Source organism: Tinamus guttatus, unplaced genomic scaffold (genome assembly GCF_059628265.1).
Source record: "Tinamus guttatus ecotype Peru unplaced genomic scaffold, ASM5962826v1 Tinamus_guttatus_pri_ptg000866l, whole genome shotgun sequence".
NCBI classification, from domain to species: domain Eukaryota; kingdom Metazoa; phylum Chordata; class Aves; order Tinamiformes; family Tinamidae; genus Tinamus; species Tinamus guttatus.
In genome coordinates, this window is record NW_028289400.1 from 468,249 (window position 1) to 491,060 (window position 22,812).

At 54.4% G+C, this 22,812-nt stretch overlaps 3 protein-coding genes across 3 annotated transcripts; 2 read left to right on the plus strand and 1 right to left on the minus strand.

The window, feature by feature from the left end:
* Positions 1 to 2,874: 2,874 nt before the first annotated feature.
* Positions 2,875 to 14,868, minus strand: CDS2 (CDP-diacylglycerol synthase 2). Its single transcript, XM_088537862.1, has 13 exons — positions 14,798 to 14,868; positions 9,249 to 9,391; positions 8,983 to 9,079; positions 8,745 to 8,842; positions 7,506 to 7,645; positions 7,062 to 7,120; positions 6,439 to 6,521; positions 5,862 to 5,949; positions 5,465 to 5,533; positions 4,850 to 5,002; positions 4,287 to 4,406; positions 3,543 to 3,646; positions 2,875 to 3,115 (listed from the first exon to the last, which is right to left on the minus strand). The coding sequence occupies exons 1-13, from the start codon at positions 14,852 to 14,854 to the stop codon at positions 2,986 to 2,988; spliced, it is 1,341 nt and encodes a 446-aa protein (XP_088393988.1). The 5' UTR covers positions 14,855 to 14,868; the 3' UTR covers positions 2,875 to 2,985.
* Positions 14,869 to 15,517: 649 nt separating this feature from the next.
* On the plus strand, positions 15,518 to 17,872 carry PCNA (proliferating cell nuclear antigen). Its single transcript, XM_010225347.2, has 6 exons — positions 15,518 to 15,746; positions 16,361 to 16,458; positions 16,734 to 16,801; positions 16,989 to 17,183; positions 17,297 to 17,420; positions 17,519 to 17,872. Exons 1-6 carry the CDS (start codon positions 15,526 to 15,528, stop codon positions 17,599 to 17,601), a joined length of 789 nt encoding a protein of 262 aa, XP_010223649.1. The 5' UTR covers positions 15,518 to 15,525; the 3' UTR covers positions 17,602 to 17,872.
* A 2,040-nt stretch (positions 17,873 to 19,912) lies between these two features.
* TMEM230 (transmembrane protein 230) lies at positions 19,913 to 22,159 on the plus strand. Its single transcript, XM_010225346.2, has 4 exons — positions 19,913 to 19,951; positions 21,233 to 21,360; positions 21,504 to 21,626; positions 21,994 to 22,159. The coding sequence occupies exons 2-4, from the start codon at positions 21,262 to 21,264 to the stop codon at positions 22,132 to 22,134; spliced, it is 363 nt and encodes a 120-aa protein (XP_010223648.1). The 5' UTR covers positions 19,913 to 19,951; positions 21,233 to 21,261; the 3' UTR covers positions 22,135 to 22,159.
* Positions 22,160 to 22,812: the final 653 nt, after the last annotated feature.

The following is a 22,812-nucleotide window of genomic DNA, read 5'->3' on the forward strand; positions in this document are numbered from 1 at the left end:
CCAACCTGGGGAGGAGGGAAGAGGTTTAACAGAGATGAATCCTCCACTTCACACCTAACCCCGACGTGCTGCACGGGGCAGGACCTGGAGCAGCCAAAACCGCAGCAGGTTGGTCCTTACTGCTCCCCACAGCCACCAGGATCCCTCCTTGAGCAATCGCCTTCAAAAAGCTTGGAAAAAGGGTTCTTGGAGTCTCCCCATCCATCCCATAGACAACAGAAAGCAGTTTTACCCAAGCCACTCCAACCAGCTTGGGCAGCTCTGCCCCATTGGCACGCAGCGACAAATAAAACTCCCCTACGGATAATGGAACTTATATTTATTTAACAGTAACATATAGTATATAAATAGGGTAAATACTTTTAAAATATACAATATATCACATTCGGACATTCGGTCAAAGAAAGGCAACTCTACATGTGTAGCTAAAACGTGAATCAGAAGAACGATGCACAGAGAGAGAAGCCGATGGTGTCAGCGCGGCCGCCCGGAGCAGGGAGCACACGGAGCGTTCGGCAGCGGAGGCGGCTCGGGGCTGCCGGAGCGGGCGGGAAGCACAGCCGATCCCACGGGATACTTCGGGGGGTAAGAAAGGAGCCCGACGTGGATGTATGGAGACGGTGGCAATTCCCAGCACGGCTTGGTCTCCTCCTTGGGGTTTTAATGTTCTACTCACTTTCCGCGTGCTCATTTGGGCCACAAACAGAGCCAGGGAAGCCAATTCCCATCCCGGCATGCCGGGAATTTGTCTAGACACGTCTGGCAATACGAGAGCAGAGCCCAGACCGTGTCCCTCAACACCCTTCATCTACCACCCCCATCCAGTGCCGTTTCACCGGGCCAGCCAGCCCTACGGAAGCAGCTTCCCAGCACGTGGTCCCTCTCCGTCCTTCCCAACACTTGATTTCCCTCTTGCAACGCTTCGTTTTGCCTCCCAGGCAGGAGGATCTCGCTCCAAACCCACCGTCCCGGCACGACGGCCCGGCCGAGCGCCTGCAAGGCTCAATACAACGCAAAGAACCGCGGCGCCGTCGTGCCGGGATGCGCAACCCCTCGCACGCAGCTTTGCTCTGCGCTGCTAGGAAGAAAAGCGGAAAGAAGAGGAAAAAGCCGCAGGTTCCTGGCGAAAATCCCGGCCTCCTCCTGCTCCTGCGGCTCCGCACGCGGCTGCTTTGCCCTCCAGCGTCCGCAGCCAGCACTGCAAGGAGGCCCCGCTGCACCGCAGAGCAAAAGCACCAGTGCTTGGTGCCTCGTTAGCCACAACTGATAAGAAATGCAGAAAATGCAAAACAACAACAGCAGGACACTAGAGAGCCACAGGGAAAATGCTCTATTATCTATCATTTTTTCGTATTTGCCGACACCGCAGCTTTACTTTCCACGTCCTACCAAAAATCCTGCCATTTCCATGTGCGCTCCCCATCCTGGGAGTCCTCGCCTGCATCCCCAGGCCTCGCTTTGCCCAGCAAATCACAACCAAAAACCTAAGTTTGAGCAGACCCCAAAGCCGAAGCAGCACTTGCAACACACGAAGGGTCACACAGAAACATGAGAGAGACAGATGGCATCTGTTTCCAACACTTGCACCGCTCACACTCGCTCCAGGGGAACGAAAGCAACGGCAGAGTCGGAATATGGAGCGTAAAAGATGAAATATTTTTAGGCATTTTATTTTGCATCAATGCTGAGCTAGCTCAGGGGGTGCACGTGTCGCTGTCTGCACGGGTGAAAGGTTTATGGTAGCAACTACTTGAAAACACCAGTGTATTTGGGCGGTATCACCTCTGCCTGCCACTCACTCGCCAGTTAAAATAAGGAAAAGTTTCTCTCTCTCGTGCACAAGCTACGGAAAGGAGTAAAATCAGTCACCTTGAATATGGCTAGTATAAACCGGGGATGTTTTCACTACCTGATCACCAAAAAAAACATTTACAATCTTTAGGGCGCTCATTTTTAAAAAATAAAAAAGAAAGTATGACAAAATAAAGGGAAGTACGCAGATAAACCTTCCAGCTATTGAGTGCAACCTAGTTAGGACGAGATTTGGGAAGCAAAGCAGGGCAGCAGCCTGCCAGGCTGAAGTGCAACGCAGACCATGATAAACTCAGCAGCACGACACCTAGAACTCAAGTAACAAACAGGTGAGAGACATGATCCCTGAAAGAAAAAATACAACAACCGGCAGCCCCGGCGCGTGCCGGGGCCCCGGCGTGCCAATGTCAGGCAAGAAACTCCGGGGAAACCTGCTCTCCACGGGAGCCGAAACATCCCAGGGTTTCCAAGACGTGACGTGTGGTTCAATGTTGCGTTCTTAAAGATTACATGGGGAGGAAAAGAATGAGCCAGATTATTTAGATGGTTGTTCTTGCTTGGTAGGAGCTACTCAGGGAAACTTGGTTCCTTCAAATACCTTTTTCGGATTCAGTTTTGAGGCAATTTGAACCTCCCACGTTCCTACAGCACCCACTGCGTTCCTGACTCCTTGCCCCCCGTGCAAAGCCTTTACCATAACCAGTTTGGGGTTTTGCTGGTTAGAATTTGCCAAAACAGCCCCCATAGGGGCGAATATGGGAGGCCAGGAGAGAACGTGGGTCCCCAGAGCTCCCGTCGGGAATGCTGACGGATCCAGCTGCCAAGGGAGGAGGAAGGAGATTGGGGCCGGGGTTGTCCCTGTGTGAGCAGCACCCGGAGGAAAAGTCCAGCTCTGCCCACAGGTATCGAACCAAAGACCAGGTCCAACTGGACCCTCCTTTTCACCCAACCGTCCTTCCAAGCCGAACTCCTTCGCAGCTACAAACTCAGAGTTGTTCATTTTAACCAAAGCCATATAAATATATTAAAAAAAAAAAAAGCAAACGTTTACCAAGAAAGGAAGAAAAGTTACAGTGAAATGAGGCCTTGTTATTGTCTTAAATCAGGCAGAAGCCAGGAATTTCCTCGGGGAGACTCATCTGGTTCTCAGTCCTGTTCCAATTGCCCGGACGTCTACGCGTCCTCCAAGCCACCTAACATCCCCTTGTCGACAAGATGCGCTTTCAGCGTGTTGAAGATGTGGAGCTGCTGGTCGGGCCGCAGGGTTAGGAACTGCTGGATCAGTTTGCTCGGGTTCGGACCTCTGAAACACAAAGCGGCACCATCAGTGAGTTGCTGCTGGGCCTCGACGCTCTGGGAACCCCGTTTGATCCAAATAATGTCTTAAAATAGCAGTTGTGCTCCTATTCCTCGTGCGCGTGGCTACACAACTATTGTATGATGCAAAAAAAATGGATTTTTGTACTCAATGAGCTCTGTTTGAGACCCAACGGGGGGCATAAGGAACACGGAGCAGTTCAGGGGGGCTGAAATAACCCAGCTTGGGAAACAAGGGTTGCATTCCCAGCTCAGCACGACCCTGGCAAGAGGCTTCCTTTCTTGGAGCCTGCATTTCCCCTCTCATTCTTTGCCTTGTATTTGCCCCAGTTAATCCCACAGGGACAACAACTGTCTCTAACTGGAAGCCGGTGTGCCAGGGCCCTCAACCTTCACCACGAGGCAGCAGGTACCTGATGAAGCTGGCGATGTACACGTTAACGAAGGTGGCCATCAGGTACTGACAGTCAAAGCGGTCCATGATTCCTCCGTGGCCTGGGATCGTGTTGGCAAAGTCCTGCACAAAACAGACAGGATTGCACTAGGCGGGTGCAACACCCAACACTTGCTCTTGCTCCACATACGTCTCTGCTCTATGCTCAGACCCACGCTCTAATTCTTCTGAGAAGATAAAAGTCGCCCAAGAATTAATTTGGCTCAATATGTCCCCTAGCTGGAAGCGTTTCTCCTTTCTGAAGGCCATTAGCACCTGAGGGACATCAAGACTTAACTAAGATCTGTCAGGGTTGAGGAAGGCTCATGTTTGTCACTTGTGCCCCTCTCCTGACTTTCAAGGTATTTTAGCTGCACAGAAGAGTGTTTATATGTAAAACATTACATACAAAACAACAAGGGAAGCCCCGATGATTGCAAAATTTCCTGACTCAGTCTTTGTTCCTGTAACTCAAGTTCTGCATTAAAACGGGGTTTAGAATATCACAGTTTGATTTCTAAGATCCTTCTCCTCACCCGTTCACTCAAAAGGAAAAACGGATTGGGCCTCCCCATGGTATTTTGCTGCAGAACAAACCTCTTCCCTCTCAGAGCTCCCAGCCTTTGATTCACTGGAGCAGAGGGACGTTATAGAGTGGTAGCAACTCTTGATGGACAGTCTGAGTCCATCCAAACTTGGCCTTTGAGAAGGGGGGTGTCCTTACCTTGATTTTGAAGGCCCTCTTAAATCCACTCGCAAAGAAGCCTCCAAAGGGCCCAATGAGGGAGGCGAAAGTGGACAGGGCGATGCTGTGGATTTGGAAGGGATACATCCGGACCGTCTTCTGCGGATGGACAGACAGATACACACGTCAGAGGAGGATTTTCACAGCGCACAGCACTGCCAACTCCTCCGAAATGGGGAAAGAGATAGGAAAATGCTACGGGGCCTCTGCAAATGCCCTTTCCTCACCTCTAAAGGTAAAGGTTATCTGCAGTCTCAACATGCAGCTCAGGGCAAATCCAGGCTGTCCAGCAGGGAGCTGTGACACGGCTCATGGACCATCTCGCCCACTGCTCACCCCATCCCCGTCCTCTCCAGGACTTGGTTCACAACTGACTGAAGCCACCAGACTTGGGCCAATTCCTCTGGGACTTCCACTAACAGGGAACGCCGTTAATCCCCCTCTTAGCTGGGTCTAGCACCTCCATTTCTTGCCACACAGAAGCTTTAAAGCTCCATCCCAGGAAAACCAGCCTTTCCAGAGTGCTCCCGCCAGCGTCCTACCCAGCCGAGCGCGGACTGCAGCACCGCGGGGACGGTGTATTCCTGCAGCTGGAACAGCTCGGAGGGCTCACAGTCCACCGTGAAGCTGTTGGTGTCGTTGTTGAACTCCACGGGGCAGGTGAAGCACCGGTAGCCGGACATCACGTACGAGAGCTTCGAGGAGACACAGAGGCGGCGAGAGAAAGGAGGATTAGCAGGTCCAACCCAAGGAGACCGGGCGAGGAGGGAGCCACGGCCCCGGCTTCATTAAGCAGATTACCCTCCTGAGAAGCATTAATTGGCTGAAGGCACAGTAAGCATTTTCTTTAAGAAGTGCATCTGTTCAGCAAGCTTCAGGCTGAGACAGGCTGCACCGTTTGGCGGAGCGGCCAGTGACCAGCCCCAGAGATGCTCATAAAAACAGGAATATTTTAATACTCAGAGATGACGCAGACCTCACAGCTGCCTATCCTGTTAAAGGCTTCACTTCAACTGTGTGTGTAAGGAAAGCAAGCTGCTGCTTCTCGTGCTCTGGTCCTAAATAGAAGAGTTTAAAGCTCGCCTGCTTTTGGGAGGACAAAACACTGTCACCTTATAAAGGGAAAAGAGCAATGAAGTAAAGTGCTCGGGACTTACCAGCAATCCAAACAAAACGGTGGCAAAAAACCCTCCGATAAAACCTTCCCAGGTCTTCTTTGGGGAGAGCTGCAGACGAAGAGAGAGAAGAGGGAGATGGTTAAAAGCTCTGCCCTACACGCACTAGGCAGCCCTTCCTCCACGGCGAGCTGTTCGAGCACGCACAAAACGGTGCAAAAAATTGGCAAAACACAAAAAAAACAAGAGCGAGGGCTCCGGCGCAACCTCACGCTGCCCTCCTTGTCCGAAAGGCTCCGTTCTGCTTCACGGCCTCGAGCACGAGACCAGGGAACAGCCCTTGGGTTTCAGACCCAAAGAAGCCCCAGGTTTTGCATTCGGCTGCTTGTTCTACTCGGGAGCCTCTTCACCCTCTTTCTTCTTGTTTAACTTCACGAACCTTGATGAGCGGCGTGCGGCCAAAGAAGAACCCGAACATGTAGGCCATGATGTCGTTGCAGATCACGCAGGAAATCGGGACGATGAACCTGGACGGGGAGGAGAACCAGAGCACGTGAAACCGATGGATCCTGGGCATCTCCCAGACCTGACGGGATGAGCAACAGCTTCCCTGAGTGTTCTCCCATGTACACCCCCCTGCCCAGGGCAATCTCACAACACCCGGAGCAACCACCCAGGAGACACGGAGGTGTCAGGCCAACACTCCAGACCAACCAGCACCAGAACAGCCTGTTTTAAGCCCAGCCTTTCCTTCTGCAACACACGGTGTGCTGGTAGAGGGCTGGGAAAACAAATGCTGCTCCAGACCAGCGCTCTGTACAGCCCAAGTAGCACAAAGTGAGTCCTACCTCACTGCAGTGTCACTCAATCTTTTGCTTTTTTACCCTGAACAAGGCAGTCCCTAGCCAAAAGCATCTTGGCCGTTTGTTTCTTTTGAAAGAACTGTCTTATCTGAAGTACAGCAAGCCACGTGGAGCTGCAGGAATGACAGCAAGGCCGGACCCGCAGCGACTCACCAAATCATTCCTTCAAAGAGGTTGTGAATGATGAGGTGCGACTGGGTCACAACGATGAGCAACGTCACGTGGGTCCATCCAAACTGGAAGAGAAGGCAGCATGGAGCCCGCTCTGCACGGAGACGCCGCTCCAGAGGCAGCGGGGAGCTTCCCTGGGAAGACTCCTGCTGCTCCGGGTGCTCCCCAGCCCGCCCATCCCGCACATCTCAACCCGCTTTTTGGCACTGGGAGAGCCCAAGGCTGAGGATGCCCAAGCTGTGTCCCTGTGCGCTGAACCTAGCTGGACCAGTGGCCAAACACGAGCGAGATCCTACGGATGTTTGGAAAAGGAGCCAATTAGCCCTCGTGGTGATGCACCCACCACCAGTTAGTCTCGTGCGGTCATTTCAGCTTGCAGAGAGTTTCTTAAGAGCATCCTCAAGTGCAGAAAGAATTGATGTTTCCAGGGCAATCCGATCAGGGCCGCCTTCCTAAACACTCAGTCTGCTCCCAGCAATTTTCCCTCCAGGCAGAATTACAGTGGCACAGGAGCCTCTGCTGGCACCTTTTCCCCTACACAAGCACCTATATTATTCATCCTTCTGCTCCGAGCAGGGGCAGCCAGCCCCTGGGTTCAACCTTACCATGTAGAACTGCAGGCGATAGTGTTTCTTCACCAGACTCAAGACAAACATGCAGAAACCTGGTGGGAAGCAGAAGAAAAATGAACCGATGGGAACAGATTTTCATCAGAAAGAAAGGCTTTCTTCTCCCCATGACAGCGCACAGCTCCACAGGGGGGTTTATTCTGAGCAAAGCAGCAACGTCAAGTGGGGAAATGGGCTTTTCTGGAAGCCACAAAATACAATTTCCTATAAATAACACTTGAACAGATTGCAAATCAAGCTGATCATCCCCAGCGAATCAGAGGGTTCTTTTCCAGAGAGGTTTCCCTTTTCCCTCCCCGTGAACTTCCTTTCACCACGTTAACTGGACACGCTACGGATACTGCATCGGATGGACGCTCGTGAGAAGAGTATTTCAAGAAACAAAGATTTCCTCCCTCCAGCAGAAAACATGGTCTTTACCTGTCAAGTACAGAGCAAAAGAAATGAAGCGGTGGTATTTGCTGAGAATTCGCAAGGGCTCCTCTCTCTGCACCAGGGTGAAGAAATAATCCGTGACGGTCTCGCCATAGAAGAAGTAGTTTACGCAGAGCAGGAAGTACCTGCGGGTGGAGGCACAGGTCTGTTGGGAAGAATCCTAAAAGCTTTCCGGAGAAACGGGGAAAGAGGCTGATCCCCAAGGTCTGAGCCCTGTGAGGAGCCGCCCTGAAGGTGACGGCCCAAACTTCATCCTGCCCCGTTTGGAAACGACGCCGTGGTCTGAACATGAGTGCCATGGCCCGAGGATCGTGGAACGGGCTGCCCAGAGAGGTTGTGGAGTCTCCTTCTCTGGAGATCTTCAAACCCGCTTGGACGCAGCCCTGTGCCACGTGCTCTAGGTGACCCTGCGTGTGCAGGGGTTGGACTGGATGATCCCTAGAGGTCCCTGCCAACCTTGAGCATCCTGTGATTCTATGAGGCCCCGCGCCATGGAGCGACCGTGTCCGTGCGGCGACAACCACTCGCAGCATCACCCACACGGGTCGCGACATTCGGATTGCGGCTCTCCAGAAACTGCGGGACAAAGCCTGTCGTGACAGGGTCTAGCAAGGTATCAATCTACTGGGACATGGGGAACATTTTCCTTCCAGGAGCTGCTAACGCCCAACACTGGAAAGCTGACAGCAACCCCTTGGTCTTGATTTTGGAGGTTGGAAGGCAATTCCCACCCCATGGTCTCCATTTTGGACCTTGGGAGGTGATTCCTACCCCGTGGTCTCCATTTTGGAGGCTGTGAGTGATTCCCACCCCATGGTCTCCATTTTGGAGGTTGGGAAGCGATTCCCACCCTGTGGTCTCCATTTTGGAGGCCATGAGTGATTCCCACCCCATGGTCTCCATTTTGGAGGTTGGGAAGCAATTCCCACCCCGTGGTCTCCATTTTGGAGGCCGTGAGTGATCCCCACCCCACGGTCTCCATTTTGGAGGCTGGAAGGTGACACCCACCCCGTGGTCTCCGTTTTGGAGGCTGGGAGGTGATTCCCACCCCGTGGTCTCCAGTTTGGAGGCCGTGAGTGATCCCCACCCCGTGGTCTCCATTTGAGAGGTTGGAAGGCAATTCCCACCCTGTGGTCTCCAGTTTGGAGGCCGTGAGTGATCCCCTTTCTGCACCTCCTCCACCACGAGAGGCAGCGCATGAGAAGGAAGCGGCCACCGACTCACCAGCTGAGGGTCCTGAACCAGGGCAGGTCGTACGAGTGATACACGTTGTAGCCGATGGTGATGATCTCGTGGAAACACTTGATCTGGACGCACATCACCTGCACGGGGACAGCAGGGAGCTGTAACACGTCCCGCTCGGACGCTCCTCTCCTCGGGGAGGAGGAAGAGGAGGCTCTGAGCTTCCTGCACCAGCGACGGGCCCCGCTGCCCACCCCAGCCACCTCTCGGGGACACCTACTATCATCATTAACACCATGGGCCCCAGGTAGATGATGATGAAGAAGAAGGTGATCATCGCCAGCGTGAGGATGCCTCTCACCCACCAATTCTTCCATCTAGGAAGAGAAGGAAAGAGGTTAGAGAGCGGCCCAAAGCCGCACCAAAACGGTGATGATTACATGTAGCTGCTCTTCCCGCGGAGCAGCCCACGGAGGACATTCCCAGGTGGATTTTCCCTCTATTCCACAGGCCCCAGCGGCAGGGGAGGCCGCTGCCCCGCGCTACCTTGAGGACAGGTTGGAGAGGGCCCTGTTCAGGACCTCCGGAGTGTCGTCGGACGTGGGCACCGGGGCCGAGCCTCCGAATTCCGACTTGCTCTCGCTGTCGGACGCCGTCTCCCCATCGAGCTTGTTTTCCGACTCGGACTCCTGCAAGCGGGAGAGAGATGCTAGGACCCGGAGAAGCCCGGACCAGCCCCGCAGACGCAGGACCTACCTCCTGCCTGACACCAAGACAACGTGAACCAACAGAAAAACAACATCAGGGGTTTCACGTGCTCGGAAAAGTTGTTTTTATTCCCCTGGCATCTCAGCAGCAGCAACAGAAACAGATCTGATCCCTTGGAAAGGCGAAAGATGCCTGAAAGGGGATGCGGAAGCATCTCCTGAGGGCCTAAGGGACACGGGCTTGTTAGCAGGAATTCCTGCAAGGTTTCCCAGTGCCCAGGCACGGCTCCAAGCAGGAGGCTCCCGGATGGACCTTCCGAGTCCTTCAAATGCCGGCGCCAAAAATAAGGCCGAGGAGGAAGGACGCGGCTTATCGCCGGGGCGCAGGCCGGGCCGCGAGGGAACCCGACACGCTGCCGGGACGCGGCGCGCGCCACCGCTGTCCCTGTCCCCGGCCCTTGTCCCCGGCCCCTGTCCCGCTGCGGCACGTCGCTCCGAGCAAAGTCCTGCATTCAGGGAGCTGCCTGAACAAACACCGGCGAGGCTGCGCGTGGCCGTGCGAGGCGGGATGAAAAGGATTCCATCCCATTCCTGACTCCCTTGCAGTCTCCAGGGGTGGTTTTTCCTCCAGCCCAGCTCGTTAGCACAGGACAGATCCAAATTTCCGCATTTTGCCCACGGTTTTGTCAGCAGAGCTTCATCCCGCTCCTTGCTAGCCCTTGGATTTATTAAGGAAAAGCCATGCAGGCCCCATCCGTGGTCCCAGGAGCTCCCCCATCCAAGGCACGAAGGGATAACGAAGCCACAAGGTAGCGGTGGCTGCAGGCCAGGTGCTTACGGCACCATCGGATGGAGGCAGCTAAAAATACCGCGGCGTTGCCAGAGGATCCAGAGGATCGTTCCGGAGCGGAGCCAAGCGCCCGGCATCGCAGGCATCACCGGCATCCGGCTGCAGAGGCTGGACACAAAACCCTTGGGCGCCAATTTTAAGGCAACCCAAGTCCCCATCCCGTCCCTCGTGGAAGCGCGAGGCTCTTGCCACACAGTAAAAGGACCGAACATTGGAATGGGAATGGCACGAGGGGAAAAGTCACCCGGCAAACGGATGGAGAACGCACGTTTTGGCACCTTCGCTTTGCAAACAACTCGGTGGCGGAGAGCAGCTTTTCTCCCAGTTAGCTCCGGGAACAGGGGGCCGGGATCGCGCGGGGCATCGCGCTGGAGACAGGCTATGGAGAAGCCTCAGTAATTGCCGCTATTTTTACTCCCTTTATGCAAATTGCAAGCACCAGGCTGCAAATCATGAGCCCAAGCAGCCCAGCGAGGTGCTAAATCATTTGCTGCAGCCTGAGCGCGACGCGCTCGGGCCGGGTCTCCTTCGCCCAGGGGTGGCTCTGGCAGGGAAACAACCTCCCCGTGGCGCTTCCATCGTTATCCATGAGCTCGGGGCCGGCAGCAGCCTCTCAACGAGGGTTTCGGTCGATGGATTTGCTTTAAATGCACGTTAGGAGTGAGCCACGGGAGCACAACGCCGTAAGGACGTCGATACCTCTCCTAAGCATCCGTGCTGTCCGATAAACGCGACAGCAAAGGTGGAATTTCACCTTCCAGGTCTTAGGAGGTGCATTTAGGAGCATCTCCATGAGACCTTCCCTCTCTGACCTGCTCATCCTTTTCTGTCTTCAGGGGATCTTCAAGATCTTGGGATTGGAAGGAGAAAACTGGGCTCCCGGCTGCCTCTCTGTGTGGTTTGGGGTACGTCATGACGGCTCCGGATGTCCATCAGGAAGAATTCTCCACAAATCCCTGATCCCAGGATTTCCACCGAGGCCATGCATTATTCAGGGTGATAATAACTGTGTCTAAGCCTCCGCGACGGGCTCCGAGCTTCAGCTGGAATAAGCAAAACCCTCAAACGGCCACCTAAGAGTCCTCCTTGCGACAGACTGCGCAAACAGGGAGATAAATACACTCAACTTGCAGCAAATTCCCCAAGGAATCGGGATTTTCCTCCTTCCCCAGCCAACACACCATCCTCCCTCCTTAATATTGCAACAGGCCTCTCCCGTGCATTAGCAAATGCAGCCAAAATTGCTCCAGAGGACAGAGGCTACTCTGCAAAGCCATTTTCATGGAGCTCATCCTAAAATCAAAGGCTCTTGGCCTGGGGCTGATGCTCACATCCCTCTTTAGCCGTTCAGGCCTTGGAAGCAGCATCCTCTGATCCCTGAACCAAAGGAGACAGAGGCAAGGGAACAGATCCTACTTGCACGTTATCTTTGGAAAAAACGTACATCTGAGCAACGTTTGCAAGTAAATATTTTGTCCCCTCAGAGAAGTTAATAGCAAAATGAGTAGCCTTAGGTTTTTTTAACCACTTGCAAGTGGTGCGAAATCGGTGCTCGCGCCTCGGCCGGTCGCGGCGCCGCAGCCGCGAGCGCTCCGGTTTTCACCCAAGGATCCCTGACACCGTCTCGGTTGCCATAGGAACAAGTCGGATATCTCCCAGCCAAAAATTTCCTGCCCAAAGGAGAGGCCGAGTTCAGCCCCGGAGGCCGGCAGATGACATTAGCTCAAGAAATCCCATCATTTGTGCACCTTTCCGGCAGCGAGGCCCCGTTTTAGTTGGATTTCCTGCCGGATTTTAACAAAAAGCAGCGATGGAAAATGCTAAAACGCTGCTAAAGAGAAACCTCACGTTGCTTTTTGTGGCTGGAACAGCTGGGAACAACCATGCGGAGGCCTCTGCTATTCCCACCTCGGAGCAAGCACCGTTTACAGGCAGCTCCCGCCTCCAATATCTGCAGGATCAAAATTGATGTAATTAATCTATGTAAAGGTGATAGCCTCGCTTATGGAAATTGCAAACGTGGCTCCGTTCCTAGGCAGATGCAGAGCCAAGTGCTTGAAGTTCTCTGGTGGGGAAAATGGGTATATAACCACTTTCTGCCCCAAAAGAGGCTCCTGAAACAGCCAAGTTAGTTACGTCTCTCTTGCCCTTCCAGCACGACGTCCCTGCAGGGTGGCATCGAGGGGAGCCTGCTCGGCTTGCTGCCTCCAAAAACAACGGTGAAGGTCAGTTTTCCCTTCTGTTGATAAGGAATTCCCTCCCCCATCCCGAAGGAAAAACACATTCCAGCCCAAAGCACGCAGGGAAATTAGGACATGCCTATAAATGGAGGTGATAACATCGCAAAAAGCAGAAGCATCTGCACAGGGGCCGAAATAACTGGAAAAAAAAAACAACTCCTGTTGTTGTCTCGTGTGCCCGAATGGAGCCGTCCGCTCCGGGGTTTGTTTATCCCGGGAAATCTAGAGGGTTAATGCTGCAAGGGCTTTGCAGGAGCTACTGTATACAAAAGAGCCCAAAAATAGGCTGCCGGTTCTGGCATTCCCCCAGGATTCCCTATTGCTGAGAAAGGAACCTGCCTCCCCTCCAAAATGGGAATATTTTGCAGATAGGCCCTAGCGCGAGGTCTCCCCGGCGTCTCCCGTGGCCCTTCCCGAGCCGACGGGCTTTGCTGTCCCTGCAGAGCCGGGGAACATTCCCAGGATGTCCTTGGAGCTCCAAGGCCAGATGTTAAAGGAGGCCGGTTCGGAAAAGCCGGCTCTGAGCCCTCGTGTTTCCCGCCTCGTGCAGCACCCTACGGAAAACCGGCCGGGAAGGGAAGATCCCTCTGCCGAGAGGGCAAACACAACTCCAAGGGATGCGATGAAACTCCAGCTGGATGTGAGGAATGGGTCTAGCATCTGCAAGGGAGAAAAGGATCCGTGCGGGAATGGCGAGAGGGCAGGATCGGTTTCAATCTCGAATCTCTGCTCTCTGTCCATTAGCGGCAGCGGCCGAGAGCCCTGGAGTCCCCAGGGTAAGAGAAGAGGCGCAAACGGCACCACTTTCCCTGGCTTTTAGAGTGAGCAGATATGGCTTTTCGGAGAAAAAGGCCGTTCTGCATCACAGCTCACAAAAACCAGCGTTCTCGCACGCCCGTCTCCATCGAACCAGCGGTTTCTCGCCTCAAAACGCTGGTGCCAGCGCGGGGGGAAAGGTCCAAGCCGCGAAAGGACATGAGGAGCAGAAAGCGAAACCGGCTCCTGCCTCCGCGCGGTCACACCAGGGCGAGGTGGGAACGAGGACAAAACAACCGGCTTACGACGTTCCGGATCCGAGCTTAAAAACAACCCTGCGCCGGCAGCACCGGATCTGTTTTTTTTTTATGTTGTGCTGTTGCATTTCCCCTGGGCTGCTCCGTGCTTAGCCCTGCGGCTTGAGGCCCCTCCGAGCCCTCGGTTCCGAGGGAAAAGCGGAGGAGCCCTTCGGAAAACGCATCCTTGTGGAGTTCACGGGATTGCGCTCCCTCTGACCTTCTTTAGCAACGCGTCGCGATTGCAGCTCGGCCCTGAAGCGACTCCGAGCGCTCCCAGGGGACGCGCTCCAACTCCCACCAAAGTCCTGGAATTAGGCAAAGCCCGGATGGACTTTTTTTTTTCTTTTCCTGCTGCAAAGGAAACTGCAACCGAGACAAATGTATTATCTAGAGGATAACAGGTTGGCTCTGTGCAAAGCAAAATGCTGGCAAAAAGGGGGGGTTTATTGTCATTTTGCTGGAGATCAGTAAATCCGCGCGGCAAGCGGCTTCATGCCGGCTATGGAAAAATAAAAAGGCAGGGATTTTAGATCAAATCAACTCAGCCTGTTCTGGGCACTGCCAGCCCTTCCCAGCCCTATCCTGGCTCCAATCCTGCCGGAGGATTCCGAGCAATTTGAAGCCGGGGGCAGAGCGGTGCAATGGGGATGTGCACAGCGGTATTAAACGCGCTATTCCCAGTGCAAAAGACGTTTCGGGGCGACGACTTCGTGCAAGCAGCGCGGTTCGGGCGGCAGCAGGGAACGGCGAGGCGATGCACTTGCCGAGGGCAAACGGGCAGGCCCGGGGCGGCCCGAACAACGGGCGCCATCACCGCGCCCGCGGCGGAGCGGGACGTCGCCCTCCGGCCCCGGTTCCCGGCCCGGTCGGCATCGCGGCCGCTCCGGGGGTGTTTTCCCTCCGCGGCTTTTCCCTCCCTCCCGCTCCGGGGAGGCAGGAGGGCAGATGACGGGAGGAAGCGGAGGAGGAGGAAGAGCCAAAACGGCTTTTTTGTTGTTGTTGTTTTTTTTTTTTTTCCCCGAGGAAATTGGGAGGCGGAAAAAAAACAGGAATAAAAGCGCAGGGAAGCGCAGAAGTTCCCGGCGGCGCCGCGGAGCAGGCGAGGCTGAACCCCCCCCCCGCCCGCCTTGATGCGCAGCGTCACCCCGGCGCTCCCGGGGAGGAGGAGGAGGAGGATGGAGGGGGCAGGGAGGCTCCGCCGCGGCCCAGGCCCCGCCGCCCGCGGCCGCCCCGCGGCTCCCACCTTGTCGTCGGCCTCCGGCGGCGCCGCCGCCCCGGGCCGCAGCCGCAGCTCGCTCATGCCGCCCCGCTCCGCGCCCGCCGCGGCCCCCGCTGCGCCCCGGCGCGGCCGCCAGGGGGCGGGCGAGGGCAAGGGGCGCTCAGCCAATGGGCGCCGCGGCTCGCGCCGGGAGGGGGCGTGGCCGCGCCGCCCGCCCCGCCCCTCCGCTCTCCCGTGGCCACGCCCAGGTGTACCCGGATGTGCGCGCCGCGCCGCCATGATGGGTGGGCGCTCCGCGCGCAGCTCCCCGCCGCCCGCCTTCGCCTTCCTGCGGGCGCTGTGCCACCGGCGCCGCGGTCCCTCCCGCCGCTGGGTCACCCGGGGTCCCTCCACCGCGCGCCGGGGCGCCGCGGGGCCCGCTAGGCCGCACCGGCCGCCCGCTGACGGCAGACGCAGCGCAGAGCCTCGTGGCGTGCGGGCGCGTGTAACGCGCGCGCTGATTGGCTCCCGCCGGAGTAGCGGGTGGGAGCAAGGGGAGGAACGGCGCGACGATTCGCCGAGCAGTGGGGCAGAAGAAGGGCCAATCTGTGAGGCGAGTGGCGATTGGACAGGATCCGGGCGAGGGCGCGCTGTGATTGGCACCGCCCGGGCGGGGGCGTGGCCAGCGGGGTATAAAAGCGGCGTTTGGCGCGCGGCACCCGTTGGTGGCCGCCTCCCCCGTTCGTCGTCGCGTCGCTCCGGTCGCTGCGAGGATGTTCGAGGCGCGGCTGGTGCAGGGCTCGGTGCTGAAGCGGGTCCTGGAGGCCCTCAAGGACCTCATCACCGAGGCCTGCTGGGACCTGGGCTCGGGCGGCATCAGCCTGCAGAGCATGGACTCCTCGCACGTCTCCCTGGTGCAGCTCACGCTGCGCTCCGAGGGCTTCGACACCTACCGCTGCGACCGCAACATCGCCATGGGCGTCAACCTCGCCAGGTGCCCGCGGCCGCGCGCCGGGGGGCCCGGCCTGGCGGCAGGGCCCGTCCGGGAGGACCGGAGGGACCGTTGGGGCGGGGGGGCCGGCCCGGGGGAAGCGGCCGTTGGAGGGGGAGGGGGGAGAAGCCAACCCTGAGGGGAGCGACCGTTACCGTCATGGCGGAGGGGGTTGGCGCTGGGGGGAGCGGCCGTTACGGCCCCTCCGGAGCAGTTCGACGTTGCGGGGGGAATGGGGCGGCCCGGGGCTGCCCGCAGGGTCCGCGGTGCCGGGGGGGCGCGGCCGGGAGCCCCCGGGGGGGCGGCGGTACCGGGGGGTGTCGCGGGGGGCGGCCGCCCCTCCCCCCTCCCCACAGCGCTCTGGCGCCGTTTTTCGCCGCGCGCGCGGGAGGCCCCTGCGTGACGTCACTGCCGGCGCGCCGTGGCGGGAAAGCCGCGCGGGGGCGCGAAACGGCTGCTAAAAAGGAGGGTTTGGGCCCGTTTCGGGCCGGAGCAGCCGCGATGCAGCCGCAAACGGAGCGGCCGCCGCTCTCTGGACGTGGTTTAATACCCGTGAAACAGCAACGAGCGCTGTTGTCCCCCTCGCCCACCGGCTGACCCTGCTGTTGTTCCCCCAGCATGTCCAAAATCCTCAAGTGTGCTGGAAACGAAGACATCATCACTCTGAGAGCGGAGGACAACGCGGATACGCTGGCTTTGGTGTTTGAAGCGCCAAGTAAGTGACATCTTATAGCCAGCCCCTCACTGAGACCTTTCGGGTGACCTTCCTGGGGGCATCGGTGGCGTTCCGGGTGGTGGGACCAGGGTACGCTTAGTCCAGTTGACCAACATCTCCATGGGGGGAGAGGGGAAAATGAAAAGTCTTTCCATGACCCCAACAGATCCTCTTGTCTTAACTGCAGTGCTTTTATGGGCAAAACTTAAATTGAGGATAATGTCTTTAATTGCTTTTTTTAAGAAAAGTTTAGGCTGACAAAGTGTTTCTTTTAGATCAAGAGAAAGTCTCTGATTATGAGATGAAGCTAATGGATCTGGATGTGGAGCAGCTTGGAATTCCAGTAAGTAGCAACTTGAATTTCTCCCTGGATTATAATATTCTTCTTGGAAGCAAAATATTCCCTGTGTTCGCATCAGGCCTAACGTTTTTGCTCATAAAGACAATGGAGAAATATCTTTTAAAGGAGCACAAAGTCTAGTGGCTGCATCCAGCTTCCTGGAGAAGTTTAAGCGCCCCTTCCCTTGCAGGAGCAGGAGTACAGCTGCGTGGTGAAGATGCCTTCTGCCGAGTTCGCCCGCATCTGCCGGGACCTCAGCCACATCGGCGACGCCGTCGTCATCTCCTGCGCCAAGGACGGCGTCAAGTTCTCGGCTAACGGAGAGCTTGGCAATGGCAACATCAAGTTGTCCCAGACCAGCGACGTGGATAAAGAGGAGGAAGCTGTAAGTTGTGTTAACGCTTGGCTCTTGTTCTTGCTTAGGTTTCCTCTAGTGGTGTATTCTCTGAGGACGTGGTTTGGGTTTATTAGACTCTAACCTGGTAAATGTTCTCCTAGGTGACAATAGAGATGAATGAGCCTGTCCAATTAACCTTTGCTTTGAGGTACCTGAACTTCTTTACCAAAGCAACTCCCCTGTCACCTACAGTAACACTCAGCATGTCTGCAGATGTTCCCCTTGGTGAGTAAACAGCCCTGTTCTCACCTTAGGGCATCTCAAGAGATCTTGCCTGGGTGTTTTTCTGAATAATATTCTCAATGTTGTGTTTTTTTTTCCAGTTGTGGAGTACAAGATTGCCGATATGGGACACTTAAAATACTATCTGGCTCCAAAGATTGAAGATCAGCAAGAAGGCTCTTAAATGGACTAGGACTGAGGAAATCTCAGCTCTTTGGGGAAGACAACTGGCTTGGAGAAGAAAGTTGCATCCATGCAGTTTATTAGCAGTGTCAGTGCATGGGGCCATCAAATGAGCACTGTTAGGCATGTTTTGTAGATATCTCTGTAAATATTTTTCAGCTTACTATTTTGCTATACTGGTGTCATTTGAAATAGGAATTTTTGCTGTTCTAGTCTATTCCTGTACCTCCAGTAGCCTTGTATGCTGTCCTTAGGTGGAATGCTGTACTCCTTTGGATTTGTAGAGGAGGAGTGCAATATTTAACATGGGTAAAGATGACCTTCTAGTTTTACCTGTCAACTGCAGTTCCTTCAGGCTTCTGTTTAATGATGCCAGGAGTTTGTTCTACCTTTGTGTTTGTTTTCAGAGCGGTATTTTGGAAAATGGAAATAAAGAACCTGGTTTGGAGTTTTTTACCCTGCTGAAGTTTGGGTGGACTAAAGTCTTGGGTGTGGAGGGTGTTTGTTTTTGTAGTCAGACGGATGGTACCTTTGCTCCTCTTCTAGAAACTGCCTGGAATAGGAAAAATTCTGCTTTAACTGCTCTAGAGTCCCCACGTGGCACCAATGGCTGTAAGTGGCAGGCAGGGATGGCCCTAGTTCTGGGTTAGCCCTGGCCCGGAGGGTTGAAGCTGAATAAATAACACCTGTGTGAGGCTGCTCTGGGCAGGTGGGGTTTGTGCATGTTTAAATGCATCAGCTTTGCAACAGCTCTTCACTAAATGCAAGAGCTGACCCCCAGGGACAGTTCCTTGTACCTGTCATCGTGCTCCAGACTTAAAATTAAGGAATATAGAGCTGGACTGTTACAATGAAAAGCAGCTTGCCCTGACCAGGAGGTTGTGTAAATCTCTGGTTTTCAGCTGTGCCTGTTTATAGTTTAGATCTAAAATATAATGTAAAGTCTATAAATCTATGTTTATACTATAAAAGAATATTTCTATAAATATATAAAACTATAACTTAGGTTTTCCAGTATGGGTTTAGGGCAAGTCCCTGCATGTTGTGTGTGTTCGGTGCCTTCTGTTGATGCCTGCAGGGCAGCCTGCAGGGATGCCCTCCTGATGGAGGGTGTTGCAAATCCTGTTCCAGGGTGTTGTTAGTGAAATAGGCAAATACAAGGCTTAGAAAAAAAACAACTTGGGTCTAAAACTGGCTCTAGAAGCCCTTGGTTGTGTAACGCAGCTCCCGGGTGGTTTAGCAGGAAGGTTTCACAAGGTGGCACTGCTGGGCTGGCGTAAGGCAGGAATGATGCAGCTGGCACCCTGGGTTTCTGCCTGCCCCCTGTCCTTTATTCTTAATTTAGTAGCAAATAACTCTTCTTTAGAAAGCTGTTAGATTTCTCTTTTCTTGGGGAAAAAAATAGTTGCAACTTCTGACACGAGCTTCAACTGTCTGTGGCTTGAGGGGGTGCTGGATTTATCCTCTTGAACTCCATGAAGCTGGTGAGGAATTTGGTGTCAAGAAAAACAGATTGAGAAAGCCAGACCCAACTCAGCTGCCCCAGGTTATAGAATGATGAGGTAAGTTCTTAAGGCAAAAATTGAATTTATAATACTACATTATTGAGAAAATGATTTTTCTTTAAGGACGTGTCAGTGCCATAAGCGAAACTGGGCTAGGAACTGAAGCTGAAATCCTTTTTGGTGTGATCTGCTGTTTTAGAAGTTACTGGGCTCCTATTGTGTCATCTGCCCCCTAAGAGAGACCGTAATAAGACCATTGGTTAAACTGCTAATTCCTTAAAATTACAACACCCCCCTTTGGGAGCTTCAAATAATAATAATAATAGTAATAGGAACTACATTGATGCCGTAAGTATCCAGCTGCCCGTGTTTCACAAATGCATGAACTGCTTTTTGGCCAACACTGCATGCCCAGATACTGTGGGAAAAAAAAATAGTGTTATTTTTTTATCCTGTTTGAGGCAGGTTTTGAGGTTGATCCTTTTTTGTTAATAACCAAGGTTAAATAGAAAAAGGGGGAGAAATAATTCCCGTGTAAGGGGATGGGGCTCTCAGGCATTCGGTAAAACTCGGAGCCTGTTTTATCAATTTAAGGGCTGGTTTTGTAGAGTTTGGGGGCTTGGAGCGGCTGCTCCAATGCCGGGAGCTTGTGTGACGCATCCAGCCCCATTCCGGGGCTGAGCTCCATGGTTTGATCCCAAACGCAGGGATTTCAGCGCGCAGGGAGGGCCCGGAGCAGCCCGCGGGGCCCTAACCTGGAAGGAAACGCGGCGGCGGGAATAAACTTCCTGGGTTGGCCTGCGCGGAAGGAGAGCGCCGGGAAGCGATGGGCCGCGCGCGGAGCGGGTCGGTACCCCGGGTCGGTACCCCGGGTCGGTACCCCGCGCCGATCCCGCGGGAGCGCCCGGACGCGCCGGGATGCTCCCGCTCCGCAGGGAGGCCGCGCTCCATCCGCGGGGTCGGCAGCGAGGCCGGAGCTCCCGGAAGGCCGCGGGGCAGAGCCGGGGGGGCGCGCGCTCAAAATGCCGCTTTTTGGGGGAAAAAACGGGCGTTTATCGTTCGTGCGTAGCGTTCCGTGCTCCCTTCCGGAGGCGTTTTTGCCGGCGATGCGGGTATTTACTGCACCTAAAGCCAGCGTAGCCCGAGCAGCCTCCCGCCATCCCGTTGGGATGCATGGAGGCACCAAGGTCCCTCCGTGTTTATTTGCTTTTTAACGAGCACCGAGCTGCGTTCGGCTCCCTGGCTGCAGAGCTCTGTTCAGCTCGGTGCATTTGTATATGTTTGTCCCTTAAGTGTGCAGTTCTGAGTGTTTTTTTGTGGTTTTGTCCCACTTTTCTGTTGATTAGCAGGGTAAGGCACAGGGCAGGAATGTGCTTTTACACTCACATAAACTGCAAATAATTCCCGGGATGCCCTGGGTTTAACTGCTGGGAATTAAAACCTCGACCCTCACTTTTTGAGGGAGCGAAGGGCAACGGCCTCGTTTTTGTGGAGAGGATGTTGGGGGTCTGCACGAGTCTAATCTGCAGGGGGGAGGATTACGGCAGGAAAAGGCAGCAGGATTTTGGGATCTAACCCTGGGGATCAGGTAACGCTGCAGAGAGAGCACGTCCATCCCGGCAGCGATGTTAGGGATTCTCATTCCCACCGTTTTGCTTTTTTAGCGTGTGAATATATTATTTTTCCTCCCCAAAACAAGCCCGTCCAGGCTGGTTTCCAGTGGTTTTTTTTTTGGCTCTGTTTTTTTTTTTTTCTCTCCTCAAAACGGACCTATTGCAAAACATCCTGCTGCTTGAAAGGCTGCTCTGTGCCCTTCAGCTCGCGGTTTATTTGTTAGTCTCCCTGTTTAGGTGTAGCGGGATATAAATGCATATCTGTGTATTTAAATGCACGTCCGACCTCAATCCGATTTTCTTTCACATATTGCCAAGCCCTGTCCCTTCCCTTGCAGTTGCAGCTCTGTATTTTAGGCTTTTCCACACACAGCTTTCTTGGAAAAGATGCAACTGTTGAAAAGGTCATTCCTTTGCTTAGCACAGGCTGTGTCTCTCCTAATGAACTTGATCCATGTGTCCCGGATTCTGTCTGGTTTGCTCTGATTTTACGGCTCTTCCCTTTGTTTTCCAGGTTCTAGCTGATGCCCGGGCTTCCCTGTTATGATGCCGTCACGCACCAACCTGACCGCTGGGATTCCCAGCAGCAAAGTCAAGTATTCCAAGCTCGCCAGCACCGATGACGGATACATTGACCTGCAGGTAAAGAGGGGGAAAAAATTCCCTTCTCCTAGAGCCTGGCTGCGGAAAAATAGTAGTGCCCTGAGCCTTGCTGGTGATGGGATTCCCAGCTGTGTTATGGCCAGGGGAAACGTGCCGATTCTTTAATATTTGTCTCCGTACAGTTCAAGAAGAGCCCGCCAAAAATCCCCTACAAGGCCATCGCGCTGGCCGTCGTGCTCTTCATGATTGGGACCTTCCTCATCATCATCGGAGCCCTCCTCCTGGCGGGGTACATCAGCAAAGGGGTGAGTTTGACCGCGCTTCCCTTAGGAATGGTTTTCCATGCGGAGCCCCGTGCTGGAGGCGGAGGTTGAGGTTTGCAGGGCTGCGCTGAGCGCGTCCTGCCTGCGATGGGATTTTCCAGCGCTCTGGTTTCCAGCTCCATCCTTCGCTCCTTGCTCTCCAAGGGAAGACCTTTCCCTCGGAGACGCGGAGCTACGGAACACAGCACCGTTTTCCTTGTTTTTCTGCCCTGGCATCAAATCCTCAGGGAAGGGAGCGGGTCTGTGCTGGCCTTTGGCCCTGCTCTGCTGCAGGGACCCGCATTCCCGCTGGAACTGACCCGATATTCCGGCACCTAAGTGTTGCTCCCATCTCATCCCTCTGCTCCAGGGAACGGACCGCGCCATCCCCGTGCTCATCATCGGCATCCTCGTGTTCCTCCCCGGCTTCTACCACCTGCGGATCGCCTACTACGCTTCCAAGGGCTACCGGGGCTATTCCTACGACGACATCCCGGATTTCGACGACTGAACCGCGCTCCAGAGCACCCGGATTCGGCCGGCGAGAGGAGCTTTAGTCACCCCGAGCAAAGGGAAGCGCGTGAGGCTGTAAATGAAGCAAATAGATCCCAAGACGCAGCTTCCCGGTTTTGTAAATACTGCCTTGAGGTGTTGCCAGATTCTCTTTTTAGGGGGAGTTTTAAACATGGGATTGACCAAAGGGATTGCAACATTATGTGGGGAGAACATGTGACTTAACCATTTTCCCTCTTTGGGTTATGTCATGCTGGTTGTTTGCAACAAGTTCTTCTTTGGCAAGGTAATTCCAGCCCTTTTCCAAAAATAGATGAGCCAGACAATTTCAGCAACAGAAGTAGTTGTTTTTCTAACTATTTTCTAGAGTTTATCATACTTTCCAAAGAGATGACGCCTCTCCTTGGGTTTACTCTTGCAAACAAACAGCATAACCATATTTTTTTTCACTCTCTGGCCATCAGAAACATTTCAGGGTACTCCTTGTCTTGTATTTGCAACTGGAATAATGGAAGATAAATGCACAAAAGAGGGAAAACTGCACTTGCATGAAGTAACTCACGTTTGCTACTCCTTTTGCTAGAATTTGTTAGCATTTACTCAGCAAGCACATTCCTCAAGGAAGCATTTTCCCCTGCCACTTTGGTTTTGGCAAAACCCAACTGGCATCCTCTGA